Source organism: Idiotropiscis lumnitzeri, chromosome 2 (genome assembly GCF_059441095.1).
Source record: "Idiotropiscis lumnitzeri isolate Australia: NSW breed Sydney's pygmy pipehorse chromosome 2, RoL_Ilum_1.0, whole genome shotgun sequence".
NCBI classification, from domain to species: Eukaryota; Metazoa; Chordata; class Actinopteri; order Syngnathiformes; family Syngnathidae; genus Idiotropiscis; species Idiotropiscis lumnitzeri.
The window spans coordinates 34,215,470-34,235,211 of NC_142392.1; the positions used below are offsets into that span (position 1 = coordinate 34,215,470).

A 19,742-nucleotide genomic window follows, 5' to 3' on the forward strand; every position below is an offset into this window, starting at 1 on the left:
GCATTACGTTTTCATTGGCCATAAAGATTCATTGTTGGTGAAACTATTTTTCCTTCCTATCACCAATCATGCGAGTATGGTATCCATATTTTCTTTTACATTCAAATTAAAATATGACATACACTTTCTGTCTTGGTCACTGACTTCAGCCACAATTTCTGAACCTAACTGCATGTTAAATATTTCTGCAGACAGCTGTTGTGGAATGCGCTATTTAAATAAAGTAGTATTGTATTATCCTAATTGAGATTTTAGAAACTTGCCTGTTAAAGATGATGACATAATTGTCACTCCTTGCTTTGGACAGCAGGTGGTGTCATGTGTTTAAAAAATGCAATATGTTACACTGAAATAGAACAAATTTTATTAGCAATCACAAATTCTTACAAACATCAATTTACCTGACAGAAAGGCAACGTTAGGATATCTGTTCACGAACAGCCTTTGGATGCAAATGGAATGGCAAATGGAAAAACTCTCGTAACAGAGCAAATATTTTTTTCACAATTTAGGATGTATGAACACTACATATCAACAGCAATTAACCATTCGACCCTTGATGGGCAACTCTGGGTCTTAAAAAAAGTGTTGTGAGTCTTGGGACATCTTTTTTCCCCAATTATTATTTTTAATTATTATTTAGAAACTTCAACGGACCTTAATTAGGGAACTTTTGGGAATTTGGAGGGAAGCCGGAGTACCTGTAGAACAGCCATGCAATCATCGGAAGAACAAGCCAACTTCACACACAAAAGGACCTCAAAATTGTGGAACGTGATGATCACTCGTACAACATGCCTTTTTCAAAGCTAAATTAATCAAATCAAATGTATATAACTGCAGCAGAGGATGAGAAGTTATCACATCCACCTAAAAAGTTGCATGCTCAAATCCAGTCTTCAGCCTTCTGCGTGGCATTTGGCACCATGTGGGTTTTCTCCATGTGCTCCAACTTTCTCCCACATTCCTGGTCCTGGTCTGGTGAACAATCCACGATGAACCCCGCTTCTCACACAAAAATAAGATAGTGCTCCATCTAACATGGAACCATCATAAAAATAAGTGGAGCAGAAAATGTGGAAACTATGGCAGTGTATTAATGTACAAACAGAAAAGCCTACTCTCTGCATGGTGTCAGATTTAAAGAATGTCCATTTCTAAGTAGTTACTGGACAGAATGTTGTCAAACTCTGTGCGGAATTCAGGGTAAGAGCTGTATGTGCATGGTACTTCAAGTGTGGCTCCACAGGTATGGGCAACAGGCCTTCTGTTCAGTCCACTTTCACTATTGAAGCATACCAGAATGTTGTCAACACAGATGACAGAGGAACCAGTCCAGAAACGCAGGATTTTTTCAGCTTTGGTTTGATCAGCATTTTTTACATAACGTTGGAGATAGTTAAAGGTTGCTTGCTCTCCTTGAGACATCACCATCTTTGTTGTTTTAAGCAGTTGCAACACTTTTTTGCCTGTGGCCTTCTTGGAGTCATACAGGGACAACACACTTCGCTTATCTGGTAATTTGTGATGCACAGGTATCATTATTGTGGCGAAACAATCAAGTATAAACTTGGGCTCTTGTAGAAGGGCTTTATGAGCCATTGTTTGAATGGCAGGCTGTAAGCTAGTCTTTGGTGGGAGGAAATGGGAACCCATTCTTGTAAATACATCAAGCAAGTCCTCTTCATCACTTTCCTCTATTGTGCCCTTGGAGGCCCTTCTCAACTGCTGATCTCTCAATGGGAGGAAGGTAGTTAAGGAATGATGATGTAAGGATGTCTACATCAACTGAGTCAATGCCATGGATGCAGGCTAACATGAAAGCTTTTGATAGCCTCACTGGCATGACACCATGGTCTAATAACCCTTTCACCCAGATCCGGCCAACCGCTTGCCATTCAGCCTCACAAAAATCTGGCCTCAGCCTTGGAACCCGCTCTGTTTCCCCCTCACACTGTTCAAGAAATTTTTCCCAGAATGCAGTGTAACCTTCCCTTGACACGCCAGCATCATCAATAGCTTTTTCATTTACAAACTTAATCTTTAAATTGAATTCCATTATACTACTGCCCATAAACACTGACAAAAGATCATCAACAATCTTTATCCTACAAATCGATGCATGCCATGTAGTCCTTGGATCGCTATGGTTGTCAGGTGAGGTTGTCGGGGACAGGAGACTGCTTGAAATTGAGAGCACGTCTTGCGTTTGATTTGGTCCACTGTCCTGAAAGAATAAACATTCAAACAACAAAAATACTGTTTAGTCAACAAAGCAAAGGTGAAATGTGAAATGAACTTTGACGATAATTGTGTGAGTATCAAAATAATGCCTGATCCTATGTGTCCTATAATGCAAGTAAAAACCTAACAATAATAATAATGCATCATATTTATATAGCGCTTTTCTGGACAATTACCAGACACTCAAAGTGCTCACAATGAATACATTATTCATGCACTCATGCATTCACACGATGGTGGTGTTAAACTACGTATTTGCCACAACTGCCCTGGGCAGGTTGACAGAAGCGTAGCTGCGAGTGTGCGCCTACGACCCCTCCCGACCACCACCAAACATTCACACCAAGCCATACATTAATGTGAGTGGCTGTGGAGGACACATGATTGGATGGAGTGGGAATCGAATGGTTGTACCTCTGACCTGGCCCCTACCTCCCAAAAACCAACAGAACTACTATAAATAGTCAATTTAAAATTTATGTTAAGGATTCAAATTAAAGTGTTGCTTCAGATTATTTAACAACAAACATTTCCGAAATTATATTTTTGTTTTCAAGAAATTCACACCTTAAGCATTCTTGCAATTCTCTGGAAGTATGTTTTATATATGTGACGTCGCACAAAAACTGAATGCTGCTTCTCCATGATAATGTTCCCCTCAATCCCTGAAACTGTAAATGTAAACTGTAGGACCATTAAATGACAAAATACGATATTATATTACTTAACAGTTGTGTAAAATAAGTCAGTAGTTTAGAGAGTGTGTTTGGGGTAACTTGCAATGGAGCCTACCTGTGCAGTCACCTCTTGTTGAGTGGACTGTCCAACTTGCGAAGGCAGGTCATTAGCAGCAGGAGGGAGAGGAGGTTGTGAAGCCTGTTCGGTCCCACCTACATCCCAGAACTCTGAAGAATTAATTGAACACAATGTATTAAATGACAAACGTATTATTCGTTAAACCTCAAGTTAATGGCCTTGTCAAACAATTTATTACGCTGTTATTTAAAAGGCAAAGGTGCAAATATGTTGACATTAAGAAACACTTTATCACGTCAGCTCCGGCACCCTCCCGCGACCCAGTACAGGATAAGCGGTGTGGATAATGACATGGCATGACATTTGGAATACTGTCCAACCGACAACATGGTGGCAGATGTTTCAACAAAACCAGCAACAAAAGTTAAGTTTAATTCATCTGTCAAGTTTATGTTTGGGAACTAAAATGTTTGTTCATTTGCATACGGTTTAAATCTTAAGTTTTTCCGATGTTTAGAAGAATATGACAATGATTTGCATCGCAAATGGTGACATCTGTCGGTGAGTTGATGACAGTGCCCCACACGGCCAGCAGCCAATCATATCACAGCGGGGTGTGTCCTGTTCTTCCGCTTTCGTGCCGAACAGACTGCCATTTTCAAGCAGGGGATCCATAGTCCATATAATAGGCGAGTCGCATTACAAGGCGCATCATTTGTTTTGGGGAAGATTTAAGACTTTAAAGTGCGCCTGATGGTCGCGAAAATACGATAACCACGATGAAACTATCTCTAAATGCAAAAAGAAATACTTGTAAACATATTTCGCTTGAAGGATTCCTATTTTATCAATGACATTATGTTGCGATGGCCCCCAGTGGCCCCCATCAATATGTTCGGGTCCCACAACAGGTGTTCCATCAGACGCACACAATAGCTTGTGTGTGCTAACTTCGCTTAGCTTCCAGAAACGTCTGTGACTATGTCAGGAATGAAATCGGGCATCAGCCGCAACGTGCTTCCTTTTTAATTGCTCGTTTATCACTGTTGTTGTGCTGCTAAAGGGAGGTTTACATGGTTGGACGTAATTTTGTGAAATGCCCCCATGGTCCGGTCCAAGTTGGGGTTGCACACATTGCTCCGTATGCGGCAGGCACAAGTCAAGGTAGCACGGTAGAAACAATATAAGACAAAGTCGCCGCATGAGCTTTGACTTGACCAAACCAAATTTGTCTTTTTGTGTCCTGCAGACGTCTGTGAAAACGATCTCTGTTCTGTGAAAGAGGAGCCAGACTTGACTCACATCAAAAAGGAGGAGGAGGAGATTAACAAGTCACCAGTGAAACTTGTCCCTATAAAGACTGAAGATGCAAACAAGGATGAGAGTGAGAACAACAGAGGGGCGGAGCCTCCAAGCAGCAGCTCAAGTCATCACGTGACAACAGAAGTTGATGAAGACCACTGGGGGCCATCACAAGTACATAATGAGGACACATTATCAGACGCTCATGACGATGATGATGATGATGATGGGCAAGCCAAAGGTGAAAGGGCATGTCACACTGACTCATTAACTTCAAAGTTGTCTTTAAAACCGCACACAAAAACACAGTGGAGAAAAAAAATTTTCTTGCTCGGTTTGTGGCAAAAGCTTCCTGCATAAGTCAACGTTCACAATTCACACAAGAACACACAGTGGAGAGGAGCCTTTTTCATGCTCAGTTTGTGGCAAGCGTTTCTCTCAAAAGTCGCATTTAACCAACCACACAAGAACACACAGTGGAGAAAAACCATTTTCCTGCTCAATTTGTGGAAAATGCTTCTCTCAAAAGTCACATTTAACAGAACACACAAGAACACACAGTGGAGAAAAACCTTTTTCCTGCTCAATTTGTGGAAAATGCTTCTCTCATAAGAAGAGTTTAACAGAACACACAAGAACACACAGTGGAGAAAAACCTTTTTCCTGCTCAGTTTGTGGCAAGAGTTTCTTTCATAAGGCAAGTTTCACAAAACACACAACTGCACACAGTGGTGAAAAACCTTTTTCCTGCTCAGTTTGTGGCGAGAGTTTCTCTCAAAAGTCAAATTTAACAATCCACACAAGAACACACAGTGGAGAAAAACCTTTTTCCTGCTCAGTTTGTGGAAAGAGTTTCTATCATAACTCGCAATTACGACGCCACACAAGAACACACACTGGAGAAAAACCTTTTTCCTGCTCAGTTTGTGGAAGATACTTCTCAACAAAGTCAAATTTACAAATCCACACAAGAACACACAGTGGTGAAAAACCTTTTTCCTGCTCAGTTTATGGCAAGAGTTTCTTTCATAAGGCAAGTTTCACAAAACACACAACAGCACACAGTGGTGAAAAACCTTTTTCCTGCTCAGTTTGTGGCAAGCGTTTCTCTCAAAAGTCGCATTTGACAATCCACACAAGAACACACAGTGGAGAAAAACCTTTTTCCTGCTCAGTTTGTGGAAAGAGTTTCTATCATAACTCGCAATTACGACGCCACACAAGAACACACAATGGAGAAAAGCCATTCAGTTGCAGCGTTTGTGCTAAAAAATTCTCCACTAAACAGAATGCAGAGAGTCACAATTGTGCTGGTGAGAAAAGCAGCGATCCTTGAAGCTTAAAAAAAGAAAACAAAAAACTGAAGGAACTGACTCTTTGTGGTAAGATGTAAATTTTGATTTTGAATAAAATATGGTATATTGAATTTTACAAAGCTTTTTTATTGACATTAAGCCAATGTGATCCGTGCCAGAAGAAGCAATGTGTCTGAGTGATGATGATTTGTTTTGTTTCATGTAAAGAAAATAAATTGCCTTTGCCTGGAATAACATTTTTTAACATTATGCTTTTCAGTTGTCTTTTTAATCGTATTTAATGGAAAAGGTGTGAAAAGAAACAGTGCTTATGAAATCGTTGCCTTCCACAATCATCAATAAAATCACTTGTTCCACTTGCTCAACTGGCCTTCATTACGGCGTGAAAAGGTGAAAAACAGATCTAGAAGTTGAACGATAAAAAGAACCAGACCGAGAAACGCAAATCGTCTCAGTTTCTCTCAAAGGTTTTGGTATGTCAGGAGTTGGCAACTTGATGGCGACTGGAGTCAGCGCTGGTTTTCTCGCTGTGTTTGGCTGGCTCGTATATGAATGGTCCATTGAACAAAACTCAAACTCTTCAAATATCCCCTCACATACATTTAATATTACGCTTTCTGAATAAATTTCTGACTTGCTAAATACACTTTCTAGGTTGAGCTCTCTCAAGGGTTTGGCGTTTGTTGCTAAGCAAAATCTCACTTTGGAAAAACTATAATTTTGTCAAATATACCAAATATTTTTTTTCATGCTGTATTATATTTTTTATACATTGCATTATTTATATATTGAAATAGGAAAATATTAAAATTTAAAATTGGAAACCACATACAGACTTAATTCAATTAATAATAAATATAGAAACATTTTATAAATATTGAACTCATTTAGAAGAGTCCTGATCTTGAAATAAATATTGAATGATTGTCAGGTTCGCCAATTTGACATATAGTGTTCGTGAGCTAAAAGGAGAGACAAACAGCTCTTGTGGAGACAGAAAGGTTAAACAAAGTTTATTTGACAACTTTATCTCCCCTCCCGTTCCTCGATGCTTTTCACACATTCCCTTTTATAACATCGGGGAATCAGATTACACTCAAGGGTGGTACAGTTCGTCTTCTCAAAAGCTGGTTCAGTCCGGTTTATCATTGGGGTGTCGCCATGGATCGCAGCTGACTTTGACGTCAACATCCTTTATCAGGACCCAGTTGCTTGCTTCAGACTTCGATGCCAACTTATCAGGGCTCTTCTGGATGTTGTTTACTTCAACCTCACTTCTGAAGAAGTGCCACCGCCCCGCCAATTGCAGACACCTCCCTGCAGTAGAAGTGTCTCCCTGTATCACCCCGTCACACTGCAAACACTCAGCATAGTTCACTATATTAAACTGCAACATGTTATATGCACTACATATTAAAATAAGCTGCATCACGGCAAATGTATAATAACCTCTTAATATTATTCTAACAATGATAAAAAATACTTAAAAAATTAATTCAATAACCCGACCCCGGATTAGCGGCAGAAAATGGCTGGATGGATGTAATAATTTAAATTGCATCCAAATTCAAAAGAACAAATATGTTAAGAAATATTCAAGTGTGAAATAAAAAGGTTTAAATTGTTGAGAATTTTACATACTAAAATAATTGAATAAATATTGTATTATTACATAAGCAAGCTTAAATATAAATTGAAATATCCTCCTGACGACCAGTAGTTCAAATTTGTCCTCTGTAGAGGACATTTTTAAACCTAAATATCTCCCACCCAGTGCATCCAATTGCATTAACTCTTTTTGTGCTCTATAGAGGACATTCAGAGCTTTCCAATGATACCAAATTTGTAGGGGTGGGTGGTTTGTTACCTTGACATCACCGTAGATGAAAATGGCTTCCCTCAGTGCAAGCACTTTTTATGGGAAGAGGAAAAGTAAGTGTTTAATACTTTTTATCAAAGACATTTTGCCTTGAAATGCTGTTGGCATTTTATTTATAAGACTCTTATGAACATGTTAAAGTGTTGTTTGAGTTATTTTAAGTCTATTTGAGCCTAGTATTCAAGTGTTTAAAACATGTCCTTTGTAGTGGACGTTTGAAGTTATTTCATCCATTTTGCTCTTTTTTTCCAAATGACAAGAAAGGGTCATTCCCAGAAGCAGAGGAAATTTTACTGCAGATTTTTGGGAAATTCTATTGACATGGGCTGTCTAGGATAGCCAAACATTCAAATGTATTGCGCTTCAAGTACGAGAGTGAAAATTGTGGCGGAAACCATGACCAGAAATCGGTTTTACAAATCGAGAAACTCCATCAAGCTCGTCAACGACTTTGATGTTTTAGATGAAGAAAAAACAAGTGATCTCTTGTGGAGAATCAGGTCCCTCTTGAGCAAAGTAAGGCAAGGATGTCTGAGTCTGCCAAGAACAGGAAAATTGCGCATTGACGAGCAAATAGTTCCTTTGACTGGTCGATAACCAGTGCACCAGTATGTACCGGGCAAACCAAACCCAACTGGACCGAAGGCATTTGTCTTGGCGGCTGCACCAACTGGTCTAGTTTTGGATTTTGTGGTCTACCAAGGCAAGACAACTTTCACAGCTACAGGAGGGTCGGGCTTCAGGGAACAAACTGTTCTTCAATTGACAGAGTCTGATCCCCAAGGTACACACCTGTTCTTTGACTGGTACTTTCCGACAATCAGCCTCCTTGACACCCTGATGACAAAAGGACTGACAGCAACTGGAACCCTCATGAATAACAGGGTTCCAAACAACTGCAAGATCATAGGTGATAAGCTCTTCAAATGGAAAGAAAGAGGGTCATCAGAGATGGTGGTGAGACGACGCACACCTGAACTTGCTGTCATAAAATGGTTGGAAAACTAGACAAGTGACAGTGCATGCAGTTTTCCACTTTTTTGACCTGGCAATCACCAACTCATGGCTTCAGTATAAGCGTGACTGCCAGTGTCTGGGGAAGAAACCCCAGAAGATCCTTGATGATCCTCAATTTGCTCCTTGGTGCAGAGTTGATTGCTCGAGCCCAAGTAGGACGTGCAGGACGTGCAGCAAGTGATAGCGAAGATGACTTCACTTCCCCACGTCAAAAATGGAAACCACAGTCAAATGCAGCTCTGAGACACTATGATGAAGTCACTGATGGTGTAGTGGTACACTCGCCCGAGTTGTGTGCGGGCAGCGTGGGTTTAGTTCCCACTCAGTGAGGGTGTCCATGTCTGCCCTGTGACTGGCTGGCGACCAGTTCAGGGTGTAGTGCGCCTTTCGCCCGTTGGTCAGCTGGGATAGGCTCCAGCACCCTCCCGCGACCCTGTACAGGATAAGTGGTGTGGATCATGACATGACATGATGAGACTATGATGCTGTGCATCTTCCAGAAATGGTGGATGAAACACATGCATCAGGGTGTCGCCAATCTGGCTGCAACAGTGAAACATTTATGTGCTCCAAGTGCAAAATTTTCCTTTGTATTTCCAAGAAAGGGAATTGCTATTTGAAGTATCATATCAAATAAGCATAATAGAAGCAAAAGTGAAATAAAAGAAAAGAGATGATGGACTGTAATATTTATGTTGAACACTTTGTCAAATAGACTTTTTGATGTTTTTGTTGGACTAACTGTTTCACAATGAAGTTCCGTTTTCCCCTGTATTGAGTTCCGATGTGCATTGTAGAAGACACATCATAGCTTCAAAACAAAAATAAAAATTTCAAAAATTTCTTTTGCAATATTCTAATTACTTCACGTAGATTGGGGAATTTCAAAATAAATGTGATTGGAGAACATTTTTTTCCCTGGTAGTCAGGAGGATAAATGAAAAAAAAAGTTGTGTATTTTTAAATGGCCTAATATATGTTGGGGTCGCTGTCCGGCCGAGGCCGGAAGCGAAGAGTGAACTCCACAAACGCTGACAACAAGAGGAGTTTCAGACCAGATGTTTATTGGGGCCGACAGAGAACAATCAATCCATACTTTCACTAGGGCATGGACTAGGGAACAATATAGATTTAGATATATATTTATAATTACAAACGCCGCGAGCGACGAGAACAGAAAACGCTGGCGGACCGAGTCGCGCCAGGAAATCAAAACGAGGTTAAACTTAAAGCGCTTGCCAAGCAAGGATAAACTACAAAACGAGAATGGTCTTAACACAGAAGGGAAGGAAGAGTCCAAATAACGAAACCGAGAACCAAGGGCGAGCCGAAAAGTAGCTGAACAGAAAAGTACTATGAGCGAGCAAAACAAGACACGGAACAACATGGAGCAAACGTGAGCAGTAACTCTGATCATGAGCATTGCAGGAAAATTATCCGACGCCGAGCGATCCTCGGCTACGGCTTAAGTAGTCCCATTAATCAGCAGGGGATGAGCATCAGCTGCGTGGCTGGGCGCGTCTGCCCGGTGACGCGCGGCGGGGAGCACGCGGAGGGTACGCCCTCTGCTGGACAAAGAACAGACGGATCATGACAATATAGATATGGGAAGTAATTTTCTTTATGAAACTATGAAGGGACTGGAGCTCACAGAAGTGACCAGTCTTGGTTCTGAAGTTCCGATGTAACCAGATACTGCCCTGAGAGAAAATAGGCCTGAGCATTGTTTATGGTGGGGGCAATTCTCTCGCCAGGTCAGTGACCTTCCAGGGTATGAGAGTAATTTAAGGTGCCTTCAGTGAAGTCCTACTCTGTCCTACTTGAATGAATCCACATCAAAATACCATCATTTCTGACACCACGGCTGGACAAATAATATCCAGAAACACACTTAAGCACCACTAAGTGAGTGTTGGACGATATAGCTTCTCTTGAAAGGTCCGACTTGAAAATATCCTTGCAAGTGGATCTGAAATTAAATCCACACTTTTCCCTCCTTCGACCATTGTGGTTTAAAAAAAAGCAAGAATATATTTTAGATTTTCGAACGGTCGCCAGTTACGACTTTTTGGTGTGTTGATTCGGCATCGCGCCGCCCCCTCACAAGTGAGTATCCAATCACAAAACGCGTTCATCACTCTCAGCGTAAGGCCAGCGAAAAGGCTCACTGTAACCAACTCGTGATCTGATTGGCTTTCGCAACTGTCGAACAAATATGAAAGCTCATTGACTTTGACAGAAGAGATGCTCGCACAATTGCATCTTAAGGCCTCGGAATGAATAATGCGCGCTCCCCGTATTGTGAAACCTGCCTGGCAACACGAGCGAGCGGAATTCCGATTGGATTCAAAACCCTCACCTAAAAATACAACGCTCAGCTATAATATGACATCAATGCGACGATTATGATTTTTTTTTTTTATTGATTATGTTTGGCCAGCAGAGAAGGCATTGAAGGCCCAACACTGAGTTACTTAATAGCCTAAATTAAACTTTACTTTCATCAATAGAGTTAAAGTTATGCTTTATTGTAGGTGTTATGTAATTAATAGTGAAGGATTGTATTACGATTGCTGGCATTATTTTAAACACTTACGGGACAAAAGGTCAGGTTCATATTTACTGAATATGTTCAACATTGATTGAACAAAAAGCATTTATCAAATGAAAGTAGAAGTGCAGTGCATCGATAAGATTGACTGGGATTGTAGTCATGGTGTTTACTGATGCATTCGTATGCTAAATTGATATGACTTAGTTTAAATGTAAGACCTCAAACTTGCACACATAGAATTTTATGACCCACACTCTCATTCAGAACAAACAAATTCAGTCTGCTCAGCTCAAACTGATGACAAACCAGATAGCACTTCATGGAAAATACGACGAAACACATTCTCCACATAGGCCATCGAAGATTCAAACATATCAAATTGGGCCGGGGAGGACGTCACCGGGACGCGATCAAGAACACCCAAAAACATAACAATTTGATCTGGGAAAACATACACCACACAATCTGTACACTGACGAGATTACAGGGGAATGTGAACAGGAGAGACCGAGAGACTGCCGCCTGCCTGAGAAGGTGAGCCTTGGACGTGGACCGGGGGAAGGAGCAAGGACGACCGATTCAACCTACATGACCCTTGACAAAGAAAACCTCCTATAAAATGTGAGGCTGGGCTGAGATCAGCGCGACATTTTTCGATTGTGCTCGTCCGAGTACAGTTTCTCGTTAGATTAAGAAAAAGCCGCCCAGATATCTGTATTTGTACTATTTCCTGAACTCAAGAAATCGAAGAAACTAAAATATCGCAACCCTAATCAGCTGTTGTTGAGTCTTTATTTGACCCTTTTCTTCTTGAGTACAAAAAACGAACACGCATTGGAGTAAGTTTGGCTTTTCAGGTTCATTTACGAAATATTTCTCGTTTTCTCGGTGGCTCAACGCCAACATTTTTGGTGACCCCAACGTGATTTTCTCAAAAAGGGAGTCCTTGCGGCTTGTACTTCACACTCTACAATATTCCAGGCCTGGACAATCAGAACAAAGGTAGGGGAGAGCCTGTTTATTCAAAGTCTCCTGATTTGTTATATTGTAGAGTGGAAAGACGTGGCCGATTATTAGACCGTTAAATTTTGTCAGTGGTTCTGGATATATTGTTTCTGGACTTCAGGAATGCTTTGTATAGAATGTAGATTGCGCATGGATTACTAGTAATATTGGAAGCGTACGCAGGTGAAATAAGTAGGGGGCTCCTGTTGTCGGCCGGCAACAGAAATTAGCACCCGTAGTCAAAAAGGGGGACTCCTGCTCTGGCAGTCGAAGAAGGGGATGCACAGCTGACTAGCAGAACGTGTGCACGGCGATCCCAATAAAGTGACGCTCAGTATAGTTAGTATAGTATAGTATATAAGTGGCCTGAGGCTGGGAAAGATTGGATCTTTCGGACCGCCATTATTTATCGCTGCAGAGGCATACACGGTGGAGGGAAGTGCACAGCTGACGAGCTGATGGTCGCACTGCAACCTCAAAAAAGAGTGCGCAGTCACGGTAAAAGAGCGGGCAGTCACGGTATACGTGGTTGACCGAGGTGCGGAGCGTTCCGGTTGCTGGAATATAGAATAGATTTTAAGGTGTTTCGATATTGTTGACAGTTTCTTGATTTCAGGGTGTTCCAATGTGGTTCACTTGCTCTGTTGTGTGTTTGTGCTGTTGTCTGAATGTTAATTGTGACATGTATTTGTTGTGCAATTGTCTATACGTTGTGTGTGTCCCGTGGCAATTTGTGGCCCTTGCTGTGCTGCGTTCTACTGGGTTGTTGTGTCCCATGTTTATAATTCCCGGGTCTATGTCTTATGATGCTCAATTGGTTTAATGTTAGGGTGTGTAGGAGAAAGTAGAGTGTTAATGTCTGGTGAGTGATGATAAAAAGGAGAGAGTGGGGTTTGCGTCCCACACTCACAACAAAACATGCTTAAAGTAACGTGTGGTGCATACAATATATCGTGTGAAAGTTCAAGCGATCGTGTGAGTGAATGCAACCCTGAAGCAGAACAGAACACTTTGTAGACCGGGGCGGGACGCCGACGGCGGTCAGCGATCCGCCGATTGCGCTCGGCGGTGCAGGACAGGGCCGCCCTGGCCTCCCTCCAGACGCAATGCGCCCGCTTAAGATGGAACTGGATGGACGGAACCTCTACCACCCCCTCCTGGGATGGAAACAGCGGAGGCTGGTAGCCATAGGCGGTCATGAAGGGGGAGCGCTCCGTGGCAGACGAGACCAGCGTGTTGTGCGCATACTCCACCCATGGCAGATGGTCGGCCCACAAGGATGGCCGATCGAGACACATCCACCGCAGAGCAGCTTCCAGGTCCTGATTTGTCCTTTCAGAATGTCCATTGGACTAAGGGTGGTACCCGGATGACAGGCTTGACGTAGCCCCCAGGGACCGGCAGAATCGCTTCCACACCCGGGACACGAATTGTGGGCCTCGGTCGGACACCAAATCCGTCGGGATTCCGTGAAGCCTAAAAACATGAAGCTCTAGCAGGTTGGCCGTCTCTAGGGCAGATGGAAGCTTAGGCAAGGCGACGAAGTGAGCAGACTTGGAGAAGCGATCCACAATGGTGAGTATGACGGAGTTGCCCCGAGAGGCAGGCAGACTCATGACAAAGTCCAGGGCTATGTGTGACCAAGGTCGTGGAGGTATTGGCAAGGGGTGCAGAAGCCCCGCTGGAGGCTGATGCGATGCTTTACTCGATGCACAGATGAGCCCGAGGGTACGAAGAACCCCGGGATGGCATGCCACCTTGGAGGATTGGCCCCACTTTAGTACTTCTGTGCGAAGTTGGGCCGGCACAAATAACCGGCCCACTGGGCACCCGGACGGGTTGTTGGCATCGTCCTGTGCCCCTTGGATTTGTTGCTCCATCTCCCACTGCAAGGATCCCACCAAGCAATGGTCTGGCACCACGCTGTCAGGTCCCGGCCTTTCCTCCACTGGATCATGGATGCGTGACAGGGCGTCCGGCTTGGTGTTTTTGGACCCAGGGAGATATGTTAAGGTGTAATTGTATCGGCTGAGGAGCAAGGACCAACGTGCTCGGCGAGGATTAAGTCTTTTTACAGTCCGGATGTATGAGAGATTCTTATTGTCAGTGTACATGGTGAACGGTTCTATGGAGCCTTCTAGCCAGTGTCTCCATTCTTGAAGCGCGAGGACCACCGCCAACAGTTCCCGATTCTCCACATCGTAGTGGCCTCACTGAGCCGGCGGGATAAGAAGGCGCAGGGATGGAGTCTCTGGTCGACTGGAGAACGCTGAGATAGCACCGCCCCCACTCCTGAATCAGAAGCGTCCACCTCTACAACAAAAGGAAACTCAGGGTTAGGGTGACGCAATATAGGCGGGTTGGTGAAGGCTCGTTTGAGGCCACGGAACGCGGTTTCAGCCCTTTGATCCCAGATAAAGATTGTCTTGACGGATGTGAGACGAGTGAGGGGTAATGCTTGGTGACTGTAATTCTAAATAAAGCGGCGGTAAAAATTCGCGAAACCCAGGAAACGCTGCAGCTGTTTAGGGTTAGTGGGTGTCGGCCAATCTACCACAGCGCGGGTCTTGGCCGGATCGGCCTAATTCTTGTGTAACTCACACTTCTCCACCTTGACGTACAACTTGTTTTCAAATAAACGTTGCAAGATGGCCCAGACGTGTCGTTGGTGTTCTCCACGGAATTCAAGAAGATTAAAATGTCATCAAGAGAAACAAAACAAAAGACGTTCAACATATCTCTTAAGACGTCATTGATTAGGCTCTGAAAAACTGCGGGGGCATTGGTCAATCCGAAAAGCATTACCAAATATTCAAAATGCCTAAAGGACGTCTTGAAGGCTGTCTTCCATTTATCCCCCTCGCGTATTCTCACCAAATGGTAAGCACTTTGTAAATCTAATTTGGAAAACACTGTTGCTGATTGCAACGGAGCAAAAGCAGAGTCCAGCACCGCAAGTGGATAGCGATTTTTAACCGCGATGTGATATCGTTCAGACTCTTGTAGTCCACACAAGGGCGTAATGTCTTATCCTTCTTTTCTACAAAGAAAAATCCATATCCCACCGGGGATTTTGAAGGCTGAATCAATCCCACCGCAAGGGAGTTGGTGATATATTCTTTCATTGCTGTTTGCTCGGGCTGGGATACTTATACAGGCGAGCAGAAGGAAGGGTCGAGTTCGGAAGGAGCTCGACGGCGCAATCATATGGAAGGTGCGGGGGTTAGGATTGAGCCCTATCTTTGCTGAAAACGGAGTGGAGGTCATGATAAACTTCAGGAACATTATCTAAGCAAATAATTTCAAGTGGCGTGGCACGGGTACTTAGTCCTTCTTCCACTGAGCGTAAACAATGGGCATAACAATAAGGGCTCCAATTTTCAAAAGACAGCCTACCCCAATCGATTACCGGTTTGTGAGACCTCAACCAGGGTAACCCAAGAACAATCGGGGCTGCTCTGGAGGGCATGACAAAAAAAGGACCATTTCTCTACGTGGTTACTTGATAATTTTAAGGTTAACGGTTGCGTTACCAGTTTAATATCCGGCAGGAGTCGCCCGTCGAGATCGCAAACTCTCTCGGGTTTTCCTAATTCTCTGACCGAGCAACCTAATTTAGCGACCAACCCGGGGTCAATGAAACAATCATCCGCTCCCGAATCAACGAGGGCACGAATGTGGATACTAGTACTTAGTCCAATAATTTCCCCGTCCATCTCAAGTCTTTTAGTGTCCCCAGGTCGTATGTCCATTTGTCCTCTGACCTCGAGGCTTGAGTTCTCTTCCCCGGAGTCGGGGTGCTCGAGGTGGCGGATAGCCGACTTACAGAATTATCCTTGCTTCTGTGGTGGTGCCCGGCGTGAGGGTCGTGTCGGACATGAAGACACCCGGTGGCCCAGTAAGCCGCAGTAGAAGCAAGACCCCGACCTGAACCATCGCTGTCGTTCCACCACATCCAGCCGACCTCCTCCCAGCTGCATAGGTTCATCAGAAGGAGGAGGCACTAGGACCCGGGGGTGCGCTGGCTCAGTGTGAAGCTGCTCTGCTCCTCTCTCTCGGATTCTCTCTCTCAGGCGTTTGTCCAGACGGATCGCCAGGCTGATGAGCTCCTCCAGTGATGCCGTAACCTCGCGGACGGCGAGCTCATCCTTTAAAGCCGAGTTTATTCCTCGGCGGAACACGGTTCGTAAGGCACAGTCATCAAAACCACTTTCCGCCGTGCAAATGCGTAAAGAAATGGAATAGTCGGCCATCGATCGGCTGCCCTGAGTGCAATCTAACAGTTCACCTCCAGCCTCCTTTCCCTCAACTGTGTGATGGAATGCCCGCTGAAACTCAGCCAGGAAAGCAGGGAAAGAAGACCGGAGGTCTGGTCGGGCATTGCTCACAGCCATGGCCCAAGCACTAGCTTGGCCAGTCAATAGACTCATCATAAATGCTACCTTGGTGCTGTCATGAACATACGTGAGGGGCTCTTGATCGAAATTTAACCTACATTAATGAATAAACTCCCCACAAAGGCCAGGTTCCCCCACATAATGGGAGGGGTGAGGTAAGTTTGGCTCGCGACTGTGGTAGCCGGGCGGGAGAGCTCCGGTCGCAAAGGCAATCGGGTCGGAACCCGAGACAGTGCGTGACAGCAGGCTACCTATGCGGGCATCGAAATTCTCAAAACGGTGGGCCAGCTGGCCAACTGCGTTGCGGGGGTCCGCAAGCTCAGTCTCCTGCTGTCCCACCAATCGTCCTTGGCTGGCCAGAGCCTTGTAAATCTTCTCTGTGTCCGCAGAGTCCATGGTCGGAATATTTTGTTATGGTATTTTCCATCACAGCTGGAAAATAGGATCAGGACTCTTCAAGCGCAGACACAGAGAGATGAATTTTAACAAAGATATTTATTTTTACAAAAACAGGAACACTATATATATATATAAAATCATACGCAATACCGACAAAGTGCAACTAAAGACACGAGTGGAAAAACTGACACCAGGGGAATAACGACGGGAACGAAAAAGGCTTGCAAAAGGCAAGGAACAAAATGAACAAAAATCGCTTACCACAGAAGGGCAAGGAAAACCAATTGATGAGCGAGCTCAACCGAGAAAATCAATAAAAGAAAACGGAAACACTAACAATGAACGGGAACAAGTTACACGTAATGCAATAACAAGGTCTCTAGAATTCACAACTTGGGACATGAGCAAGATGACTATTCCGACACTGAGTAGTCAGCGTGGAATGTTTAAATAGTGCAGTAATCAATGACTTGACGAGTGACAGGTGCGTGGCTGGTGGGCGCATCTCTCCAGCCATGACGACATGAACAGGAACAAGTGCTGAAAGGAAACACCCCCACTCCAGCTGGGCAAACACAAAACAAAAACATGACAGGATAAGACGGACCATGATACAAAAGGATTAGGTTTTTGGGATAGGTTTGAATTGAAACATTTTATGATCATGTTCAAAGAAAATCTTTAGAACAGGAGATGTCTAGCAATTGATGAGAGGTTTGCCAAGTATAAAGTTGGATTAAATAGTTCGGCAGCTGATTTATTAACTGATGTGTATCAAATGTAACAAAGGTGGACGACAGATGTTTTATGACTATGCGACACCAGCCCTGACATGACAACTTTTAAGGGACAAGACAGCATTCCATAAATACCAGACTAACATCCGCATCTATGAGCTGTTTGACGTCACAGGTGCAGGATCGTCAGCTACGTCCAGGAGGAACAGGAGAAACGATTTCACGGGGACTGAATGGGAAAATCCACAAACGCACAGTGGTAAACTTTGGCATACTCTGGCTAAATTGAGGCAAAATTAAGGTTCTGCCAGCACAAATCTCAGTGTAATCAAGGCGGACGCGCCGAGGGAAGGGTTTCTGTGTGGAATTGGAAAGTATCTTTTTGGTGAATGAAAGTGTGACAGAAAAAGTGTTTGTCTGTATATGTGGTATGAGTGAATGTTTAAGGGACGGGCCTCAGGAAAGAAACCTGATTGAGGGCACCGGCAAGCCCTTACAGTACTTCGGATGCAATGGACGGACAGACCTGATCAACCTGAATCCCTATTGCACTCCCAAGTACTGATTTTCAAATTGCTATTGGAGGCAGATTGGACTAATTAAATTCATGCATCAAGTGAATGATTGATTGACGTTAATACACAAAATTTATGCAAAACTGAAAGTGTCAGAATGGAGGTAATTTACCCCTTCTCGCTTGCAAGTGCCACTCCTCCAGTTCTCTCCACAGGTTTGAGGTGACATGTGACCTGTGTGACCAGAAGGCCAGAGAACGCTTCAAAAAGCGCCGCATCACGCCCATCCCGGAGGTTCTCCTCAACAAGGAAGGAGATATAAGATATTGTAATTTAGGGTCCACAAAAACAGATTAAGATATAGTTGTCGCTTTAGCCTGCTCATGTGCCTCGCAGGTTTTATGATTCACATTTGGTGCGCGACTAGATAACACATACCCAGTCCAGGATAGGGCAAAATTTTGGTGTATTGTTTAGACTTTTCCATAATATACGGCACCACAGCGGTGATACTTGAAGTTAATTTCAGTTAAGGGGGCGGTGGCGCTGTTTTTATGAAAAAAAATACTCATTTAACGCAGGCACGAGCATTAGGGATGCCGCGGTCCACCGTCCACTACATCATCCACCGGGTCACTGGGGAAGTGGTGGCTCTTCGCCACAGAGTCATCCACTTCCCCAACACTGCAGGAGACCTTCAGGCAGTGACCCAGGCATTTGCAGGGCTGGCGAGGCACCATGCATTTGCAAAAGTTGCTGGAGCAATAGATGGTTGTCATGTCCGAATCAAGCCTCCAAGTGACCTTGATGGTCACGACTTATAAGAACCGCAAGCTTTTCTGGACATCTACATGGGCTGGCCTGGATCAGTCCACGACTCCAGGGTCCTCCGCCACAGCCCCCTTTACCAAAGAGGGTTGTATCCTCCTCCAGGGCACTTCATCTTGGCAGATGGAGGGTATCCGTGCCTCCAGCGACCACTCCCCCTCATCACTCCTTACAAGCGGCCGGTGCAGGGCGTGGGGGCCCGGCGCTTCAACGTTCATCATTCCAAGGCACGCTCAATTATTGAGCGTGCCTTGGAATGATGAAGGTGAGATTCCGGGCCATCTTTTTCCACGCCCTGGAGGTGCACCACACCTTTGGCACAAAATAATCTTTAACTGAATCATCAAAGAGCACAGACACACAAACATGGCAAAATATGAGAAGATGGAAAAATAGATTCATATACAATGTAATGAATGGTTAATAAATCTTTCCCATCTTTTGGAGTGACATGGCAGCCATCTATTGCCCCAACCATCCCTGCAAACCCCCACGTAATGGATGATGTAGTGGACACTGCAACCGGTATGATGCCCCACTTCAAGTCACGAGAGGAAGATCGGGACTCTTGCTCGTGCCCCATCCATGTCATGGGTCCTGGAAGAAAGGTTCCATCCATGCTCCAAATGAGTCCCTGCTCAGGCGAGAATTGGCAAAACAGCACTGACACACTCAGGTTTATCCTGCAACAGTTATGAACTGGGGAATGCTTTTTATTTACTGTGAATAGTTACTGTGAGTTATGATGTACTTAATGTATGCCTTGTTTGTCCACCAGTTTTTCAATGAATTA

General features: G+C 44.0%; 1 protein-coding gene and 1 pseudogene across 1 annotated transcript; one reads left to right on the plus strand and one right to left on the minus strand.

The window, feature by feature from the left end:
• Nucleotides 1-984: 984 nt before the first annotated feature.
• LOC148342373 (uncharacterized) lies at nucleotides 985-19,306 on the minus strand (annotated as a pseudogene).
• On the plus strand, nucleotides 4,604-5,911 carry LOC148342374 (uncharacterized; the record flags this gene model as incomplete). Its single annotated transcript, XM_088286069.1, has 1 exon — nucleotides 4,604-5,911. A coding segment is annotated over one exon (1,035 nt), but the record flags the coding sequence as incomplete, so codon positions are not given.
• Nucleotides 19,307-19,742: the final 436 nt, after the last annotated feature.